The sequence below is a fragment of the Hetaerina americana genome, unplaced genomic scaffold (assembly GCF_022747635.1).
Source record: "Hetaerina americana unplaced genomic scaffold, ioHetAmer1.1.p SCAF_3, whole genome shotgun sequence".
NCBI classification, from domain to species: Eukaryota; Metazoa; Arthropoda; class Insecta; order Odonata; family Calopterygidae; genus Hetaerina; species Hetaerina americana.
This window is the reverse complement of record NW_027286874.1, coordinates 19,701,487-19,711,661: the sequence shown is the minus strand read 5'-3', so window position 1 is coordinate 19,711,661 and position 10,175 is coordinate 19,701,487. Positions and strand designations below refer to the sequence as shown.

The 10,175-nt window shown below is 36.8% G+C and overlaps 1 protein-coding gene across 10 annotated transcripts in view; it reads right to left on the bottom strand.

Moving 5' to 3' along the window:
* Nucleotides 1-4,345: 4,345 nt before the first annotated feature.
* MESK2 (misexpression suppressor of KSR 2) overlaps nt 4,346-10,175 on the bottom strand; it is a 164,301-nt gene continuing 158,471 nt past the window's right edge. For 8 of the 10 annotated variants that reach the window (XM_071587420.1, XM_071587424.1, XM_071587416.1 and 5 more), the window contains one exon: nt 4,346-5,809. In XM_071587420.1, the coding sequence (XP_071443521.1) occupies nt 5,523-5,809 (287 nt within the window). In that variant the 3' untranslated portion in view covers nt 4,346-5,522. The remainder of the gene's footprint in view (nt 5,810-10,175) is intronic. The other 2 variants (XR_011701454.1, XR_011701455.1) reach the window with 2 other exon arrangements.

The following is a 10,175-nucleotide window of genomic DNA, read 5'->3' as shown; positions in this document are numbered from 1 at the left end:
ACAAACTAATGTCCATGACGAAGAGCGAAGTGGCAGGCCCAGTATTCTAACCGATGAAATTGTTTCGCAAGTGGAACAAAAACTGCAATGAGATCGTTGATTGACGATCCATGGCCTGGCTAAACAATTACCTCGACTTGGATGCACTTCTGTCTATAATATTGTCATGGAAAACCTCAGATACCACAAATTGTTTGCAGGGTGGGTACTGAAAATGCTCACGGACCACCACAAAGTGCAAAGAATGTCCAGTGGATGAGAGTTTTTGAGCCGTTACCTACCATATGGAGATGACTTGTTTTCTTGCATTGTTACCAGGGATGAGACCTGGATATCCTACATCAATCCTGAAACAAAACAGCAATCAATACAGTGGTGACATTCATATTCACCAAAACCAAAAAGTTTAAGCCAACTCTGTACACAAGTCGAAAATTGATGGCTGCTGCTTTTTGGGGCATAACTGGTGTTCCTATAGTGGATTTTATGGTATAGGGGAAAACAATTACAGCTGATGTGTACTGCGAAATGCTCAACAAACTGAGACATGAGATCCAAAACAAACAATGCGGGAAACTGTCATCTGGCATAATTCTCCTCCATGATAACACGCATTCTCGCACTGCTGCCAAAACCAACAAGGAAATTCCAGATTTTTGTTAGGAACTCTTTGACCATCAACTGTACAGTCCTGACCTTGCACCTGGCGACTACTTCATCTTTTTGCACTTGAAATAGTGGCTCGGTGGACAACATTTCGAAACTGAAGATGAACTTAAGAACGGCATTGTCGATTGGTTTAACTCTCAGGCAGTGAGCTCCTATACAGAGGGGTTAAAGAAACTGGAGCAGCGGTACGAAAAATACTTAAAGAGGTGAATAGCGATTATGTATAGAAGTGAAGTAGGTTTGCAGCTAACTAAAAGTGCCAATTAAATGTGTTTCATATGAGTACATTTTTTCCAGTGACCAAACGGCCCTTACTTTATGAACATGCCTTGTATTATTCAACTCTATGTACTTCCTACTGCCTACCTCTGAGTTTACATTCTTCCATTTTCTTCTACCACTTCTTTCTAATCATCTCATCTGTGATCCACGGTTTCCTGGATCTTTTTCCTTTAATGGTTCCTATAGTGTCTTTTGGGGCTTCTGATATCCCTCTCTTGATACATTCCCATTTTTCTTCGATAGTACTTAGCTCTTTACCATTCTCAATGATTTCCTCTCCCGCCTGTTTGTATTCCTTCCTTTTCAAACCATTTAATGCTTCTACATTCCATTTTCGCCTGCCTTGCCGCCCCTGCCTTATCTTTTTGAAACGGACGCTACATTTCATAACCACTTAATTGTGGTCAGAGTCCGCATCCGCTCCCGGGAAGCTGTGGGAATTTATCACACTGTTCCTAAACCTGTGTCTAACCAGGATATAATCTAGCTGATACCTTCCTGAGTCACCTGGCATTTTCCATGTATACCTGCACCTTTTGTGGTGTCTAATCCAAGTGTTGGTCATGGCTAACCCCCGTCTCCTGCAGAACTCAATTGCTTTCTCCCCACGGTCATTCCTCATGCCTAAACTGTAGTCCCCGACCTCATCACCATCTATCCCTTCGCCTACCATCACATTCCAGTCCCCCATCACTGTCAAATGTTTCCCTGCAGGAACACATGCGATTATGTCCTCTAACTGTTTGTATATCCTATTAACCTCTTCCTCCTTATGGTTGCTCAGTGGCATGTACACCTGAACAATGATCAAGTTTGTCGGTTCTGCTTTTATATCTACTAGTAATACTATATTCTATGTGTAGCTTTTTCTTCCTAACTATCTATTCAATATTATGGCCATCCCTTGTTGGCTCTCGTCTCTGCTGCTGCATATAATATTATGATTATTGCTCCAGTAATCCCTGCTATTCTTCCATCTCACCCCACATGAACCTCAAGTATCTAAATATATCCCCTTTCTATCTCTTGCTTAATATTCTCTAATTTTCCTGTCATCAGCATTGTCTTACATTCCAAGTTCCTATTCCAACTAATTTGGTCTTCTTCTCCAGCCTCTTCTGCCCTGCTGCCGTCAGTGTTCCCTTGCAAGGGTTTCGTGGGATGATGACCGCGGAAGCCTTGCCTCCCCTGCTGCCGGGCACGACACACGGCCGATTGGGCCGAGCCCCGTACTTGCCAGGACTCAAAATCTCTGTTTTTGTCCATCATGTAAATCTTGGGAATGATAATTGAGGTGGTTTCCCATTGCCTTCCTCAATAGTCTAATATCTTCCTGGGAATGCACATGCCCTTCCATCATGTCAAGGTTGCAGTCCATGGGAGGGAAAATATCAATAAAATTAGAGAAAATAAGTGTACAACAGATAGATTCAAGGTTGTGTTCTGGTTGCTACCTTACTGGATTTTGAGGATAGGTCTGATGTAATTTTTCACATGTGTTTTGCTGATAGCAGTCATCTCAATCAGCATTGAGCTGCAACACCTCCCTTATTCTGTGATACCAAAATTCTTATTTTGAGAGGATTCATTGAAATATGATAGGAAAACCAGTGATGGCATCAATTGAATTATGCATGGAGGAAACCTGCATGCAGAGATCGAGCACACAGCATTAAAAATCTTGACATAGTTAATATCCTCAATGCATTAATTGTATTGGCTGTACATTTTTCTTCTGGTACAGCTTTTTACTCAAATGAACTTTGACAGCAATTAATTAGCTAGTATTTAATTTCACTCTCATGGATTCAGGCTTCATTAATAAGATGCAGTAAATAGCTAACATCATTGAACCACAATGGTCTATATGAAAGTTAAGCAAATTATAGCTAATATATAGCAGAAGTATTTACTCTTAACTCTTAAAAGCCCTCTGGGCTTGGGCTGCCAACCTTTCACTGAATCCTTTCATCCTCATTCTTAATTATGAGGGGAACTAAAAATATCACTTAATACATCTCCAGTTACCACATCCCTTTAAGCTGATAGTTGATAATTGGAAAAAACCACTTAAAAAGTTTGTCATCAAATTTGTAGGATGTAACTCTACTAAAACCCTTTTGAATTATCACAATCTGGATTTTCCTACTTTAAAAACATTTTTTCTCATCAACTGTCCTATGATTCTAATATAAATAAAATCCTGGATGTACAAGGTGTGGCCGGACAAAATTCAATGGGTCACCAACAAGCCCAGCCATCTATTGAAGTATAGTGACATTGAGAGCCATTGTTAAAACATTCATCGATATGGACCATGGTGCATTAAGACAGAACTCCGAACACTTCAGACTGAGGATGGATGCCATCATTTAAGCTAGTACATTGAATAAATTGTTGTTTATGATAATACAAACAATTAGTACAAAAAATTATGTTAACACTTTCATTTTTGTAAATATGCTTGGGAAGATTGTTTAATTTATCCTGATTGTTGCTCGGCACCTTGTACATATAAATTTTTTTCAATTATTTACATTTTTGGGCAACTTTATTTTTAATACATTTTGATAAGACTGCCTGGATTGGCTTGGATAACTTCTAGTGACAATAATGTGAACTGTTTGGAGGGAGATTTTGAAAATGGCAATACTATATGAAAGACCATTAGCAGCAGAAAGTTCAATCCTTACTCGACATTACTGAATGCACCAGAATGTCATATGGAGGAAGGACAATATGATGCCTCAGCAACATATTTAATACACACTGTTAATACAGAGTATCAAAACCCTTTGGGTAAGTGTATATTCATATACTTATGGAGCATGAAAAAAGAATTGATATGAAGATGTTACAATTTGAAAAGAGCATTAATGTTACCATTAAAACAAAGTGATATTTGTATCCATAAATTTTAAACCCATTTCCTAAAATAAATATTATTCTGATCATAAAGGAAATAAAAAAATTGGACCTATGCTAGCTGTTATCATGATAGATATATTGTCATAGTACCTAACATGTTTTAAAGCTAGTTTACCTCATGCACAAGTCTACATGAAATTTACTTCACATTGCAATGAAAAATCTCAAGTGTAAAAAGACATTATACACTTAAGATTTAATGAAATGAATGTAAGGATTATCCTCTTTGCAAGTTTCCCCTCTTGCCCTGATTCTAATCTTGAGCTGTACTTGAGTGAATTAGTATAAAAGTAAATGTCACTTCTTTTCTCTATACCCAAAATTTACACTTTTACCAATGATCCCTCAAAAGTGAAATTGAGGTATTTTACTGTAGCTAAAAAATGTTTGCCAAGCTGCTATATGAGTGACATTAACTTTGCATTAAAAAAAGGATATTTCATAGAAATAATATGAACACTTTAAGTATGAGTAAAAGTTTATTGATTTCAAATTAAAAAAAAGAAATGCTTTGAAAGTAATATCCCAATTTTTATAACTTACTTTAAATATGCACCACTTAGGATTTACAGGTAGAAATTTATATTAGAAATAATTTTTTGTAGACATAACTAAAAGTGTCCTAAAGTGTTAACAACTAGGTATCTGTTGAATTAGACAGCACCTCTAAAATACCTAAGTAGCCACTTAATGTAGCAGGCACATTTCATTATGGTAATAAAAATAACAAAAAATACTCGGAAAACTATGAGACTCAATTTAAGAGACCGTCTAGAGTCTTTCAATAAAATACTGCAAATATATATACATAATAGTAAATCATCACCTCTTTTCAAAGGTGATGATGGTGTTACCTATGGAATTTGTCTACACCAGCATGAAAATTCTAGTACAATTAGATGACACATACTGTACATTTTGTAGTTAATAAGCATTCAAGCAATCATTGTACAGTTGCATCAGTGTAAAGTTGCTTGCGATAAAAAAATGAGTCCACTGTTTCGATGTGACTAGAAGCAGTTTACATGAACCTGCCATTCCACCACACTGTGAAATGCACAAGCTCTATCGATTAGTGTTCTCTTTTCTACAAAATATGGTTCTTTGCATTCAGCATAAATATATGTGAGGAGCATTCTTGTTGATATATTGAGAACTCAGTAATTTTTTTTGTTAGTTCACTGTAAACAAGTAGGCCACATTGGATTCAATTATGCTTTTGTAACATTCAAGTCCCAATGGATTCTCTCTACACAGCAAAAGCTCTGTATAAACTATTTGGTATCATCAATCACTAGAATCTCCTTCTTCCTTTAGACTCTTCCGATGATATAAGGGAGAATAAATGCACACAGATCAGCCAAACCTATTCAAGTGAGCAGGGCTATTTTTTATACAGCCATTGCTACAGGATATCTTCTGTGGTTCTTTCCAATCTGAATGAGGGCAGGCAGACAGTGTATGCCAAAAAATTAATGTTTTTTGAGCTGATTCTGCATCAGTAGCAGTGGCCGTTTGCAGCAGCAGCAGCCATTTGTGGTCAAGAACATTTCTTTAGAATTTTCTCGCATGACATCCCCTCTCATCACCCCAACTCCTCTCCCCCTCACAAAATTTTCCTTTTTCCACTTCCCTCAGTCTCCCTAACATATTGCAGCTTCAGAAATGGGGTTTTCAGTTATGTGAATGTTGGTACTAGGCCAATGTGTGGGCTCATCTCGGTTTGGTGGAGAAGATGAGGGTGGGGTAGCAACGGGGACCATCAAAGGCGATGAGGGAGCAACCTGCAGTGCTGAGGGAGGGTTGTGGGGTCGATGCTGGATCTGCGGCTGCTGCTGCTCAGATGCTTGGGACTTGGATATGCTCTCTAGGCCTTCCAGGGAACAGGCCTGTCTGTATGCAGACAGTTTGGCCCGGGATAAGGGCAGAACTGAAACAGACCAGGGTGCAAGCAAGCAATAAACATTTTGTAATGTTACACAAAAGAGCATTAAGCCTCTATAACACTTAACATTAAAATGGGTTAAATTAGCAATAAATCAGAGAAACAATGGTACCGTTAAAGAGGAATTGGAAAACAATCTAACAAATAGCTTAGCAATATATTATATATATTATATACATTATATATATATATATATATACTATATATATATATATATATACTCTATATATATATATATATATATATATATATATACTATATATATATATACATACTATATACATACATATATATATATATATATATATACATACTATATATATATATACATACTATATATATATATATATATATATATACATACTATATATATATATACATACTATATATATATATATATATATATATACATACTATATATATATATATATATATACAAATATATAAAAACACAGATGTAGATTTTTAGAATATAGAGACACAAAGAAAGGACACTCACAATTTGTTATTTTACGTTTCGACAGCACGGCTGTCGTCTTCAGAATGACGTTCTCGGGGAAGAGCGGAGAGGATGTGCGGGGGAGAGGTGGGGGAAGGAGAGGTAAAGGGACCAATAGGAAATGAACAAGGGGGTGGGGGGGATATGTAGGCAGCCAATTGATGCATTCAGTGGGCTTGGTTCAGCCCGGGCGGTTTGAATGATTGGGCCACCCAGATATGCGCCATCTCGCGGGTTCTCACCTCTATTATACTCGCAGATTTGGGAAGGATTTCAATCACCGAAACAGAGAAGCAGTCGTCAAAAGATTGGTTGTGGGAAGCGGTGTGAGTAGGGATGGGATAATTAAGAAAGGTGGGGGATTTGGTGGAATAACGGTGGTTATTCATGCGGAGGGAAAGTGCGGTCGTGCATTCGCTCACGTAGAAGGCAGGGCAGAAGTTACAGGAGAGGCGATATATAATATTTTTTGAGGTACAGGTGGCGAGTGGTTGGGAGTTGGTACTGAGTGAGGGGGAGGGTCTTAAAAGATGACAGCATTTGCAGCGTGGGCGGTTGCATGGTGCGGATAGGGGCGGGGGAGAGACGGGGGTGCTTGAAGTTGGATTTGTGGACTTAAAGATGTCTCGCAGGTTCGACGGGCGTTTAAATGAAACAGAGGGACAGTGTGGGAATAAAAGTGATGTGGACTGAGTGTTATTGATAATTGGGAAGAGGTCACGGATTAGATGTTTAATTTTAACAACACAACCATTCTCATGGCCACGATAGACGTCACATCTCTGTACACCTCCATTCCCCACAAAGAAGGCTTAGAAGCCCTGAAACATTACCTCTCCCTACGATCCACACCACACACCCCATCCACAGATTTCCTCCTCGAATTAAGCCAAATCGTTCTTACCAAAAATGCTTTTCAATTCAATGACAAAATATATTTACAAATAAAAGGCACTGCAATGGGCACGCGTATGGCTCCTGCATACGCCAATCTTTTTATGGGTAAACTAGAACACGACTTTCTGCAACAACAAACCCTAAAACCACTTTTCTGGGCCCGCTACATTGATGATATTTTCCTCCTTTGGTCCCACGGACGCGAAACTTTATCCTCTTTCATTTCCTCTCTCAACTCCTCCTCCTCAGTTTCATTCACTTCTTCTATATCCGACTCGAATATTACCTTCCTAGATATCGATATTCACCTCCAAAACAATACGTTTCACACTTCAGTCCACATTAAACCAACCAATAAGCAACAATATCTTCATTTCGACAGCTGCCATCCTCCTCACACAAAGCGCTCCATCCCATTCTCACTCTCTATCCGTGGCTTCCGTCTCTGCAACAACACCCCCTCCCAACAGAAATACTTGGACCAGCTGCATGAATCCCTCAGAAAATGTGGGTACCCGGAAAAACTGCTAAACAGTAAAATCCTCAAACCGTCAACACAATACACTCCCCTCCCCAAACCAAACCGCCCAAAATGCCCTAACCTTATCACCACTTTCTTCCCCGGTACCCACAAAATTAAACATCTAATCCGTGACCTCTTCCCAATTATCAATAACACTCAGTCCACATCACTTTTATTCCCACACTGTCCCTCTGTTTCATTTAAACGCCCGTCGAACCTGCGAGACATCTTTAAGTCCACAAATCCAACTTCAAGCACCCCCGTCTCTCCCCCGCCCCTATCCGCACCATTCAACCGCCCACGCTGCAAATGCTGTCATCTTTTAAGACCCTCCCCCTCACTCAGTACCAACTCCCAACCACTCGCCACCTGTACCTCAAAAAATATTATATATCGCCTCTCCTGTAACTTCTGCCCTGCCTTCTACGTGGGCGAATGCACGACCGCACTTTCCCTCCGCATGAATAACCACCGTTATTCCACCAAATCCCCCACCTTTCTTAATTATCCCATCCCTACTCACACCGCTTCCCACAACCAATCTTTTGACGACTGCTTCTCTGTTTCGGTGATTGAAATCCTTCCCAAATCTGCGAGTATAATAGAGGTGAGAACCCGCGAGATGGCGCATATCTGGGTGGCCCAATCATTCAAACCGCCCGGGCTGAACCAAGCCCACTGAATGCATCAATTGGCTGCCTACATATCCCCCCCACCCCCTTGTTCATTTCCTATTGGTCCCTTTACCTCTCCTTCCCCCACCTCTCCCCCGCACATCCTCTCCGCTCTTCCCCGAGAACGTCATTCTGAAGACGACAGCCGTGCTGTCGAAACGTAAAATAACAAATTGTGAGTGTCCTTTCTTTGTGTCTCTATATTCTAAAAATCTACATCTGTGTTTTTATATATTTGTGTGTTGCCGATGAGCGTTCCATTTCGAAGATATTTTATATATATATATATATATATATATATATATATATATATATATATATATATATATATATATATACATACTATATATATATATATATACATACTATATATATATATATACATACTATATATATATATATATACATACTATATATATATATATATATACATACTATATATATATATATATATATACTATATATATATATACTATATATATATACATACTATATATATATACTATATATATATATATATACTATATATATATATATATATATATACTATATATATATATACTATATATATATACATACTATATATATATATACTATATATATATATATATATATATATATATATATATATATACATACTATATATATATATACATACTATATATATATATACTATATATATATATATACATACTATATATATATATATATATACTATATATATATACATACATACTATATATATATATACTATATATATATATATATACATACTATATATATATATATATATATATATATACTATATACACACATGATATCTTTTAAGCCTGAACATAATTATATCAATGTCAGATTAGATGAAGACTTATTTTAAAATTCAGCAATATATTTTGATCATTACTATATAGGCTATCAATTACATACAGGTCAATGAGCAGTTTATGAATAAGTAATGCCCACATATTGCAATATAACCACTAAGCCAACAAGGATTTCACAATGCTCTGAACATAGACTACTTTTATGCATATTGCTAATTGATTCAATTTTACATAATAAGGCCAATGACTGAAATAAAAGTCTAAAGATGGAATTGCAATTTCCTTAAGTGCATAAAAATGAATTTCCTAAGTGACTGATGAAGCTAATTCTCAACTGATAAATATATAGTAGTCTACTGTGATCAAAACTTTTAAGCCCATTATATAAGGGATATATTTACTAAATTTAATAAACAACCTAAAGAAATGTACAAATCCTCTTCTTTTGAAAGTAACAATAACTCATGATTGCAGTAGGCACAAAAAGGTAGAGATAGAGTTAAACCGTCATTTCTCAATGCAGAAATTACAAGATATCACAGAATATCATATGTACTGTTACTAAAACAAATGAAAAATTTTCAAGCACAAATAGCGATTGCAACAAGGTCTTGCACAATATACATGATAGATAACATATCTCATAAGTACAAGAAATAAGAAGCCAATGAGATAGAAAATTTAAGAGAGTTGAAAATATGTAAAAACATTTCTAGAAAACTACTATGTACTCAGGTTCGATTAAAAGTACAAGGAGTCATTAATTACATCCAAATGTAAGGCATGCCACAATTAGAACAAAAAATTGATTATACTATCTAAAAAGCAAAACTATCAAGTCTAAATGGACTAGAACAATACAATAACATATTTTCCAATAAAAATGTTGAGCAATATCCACACGTAGGATGTAGTCAGTTCTCTGTTGGACCAA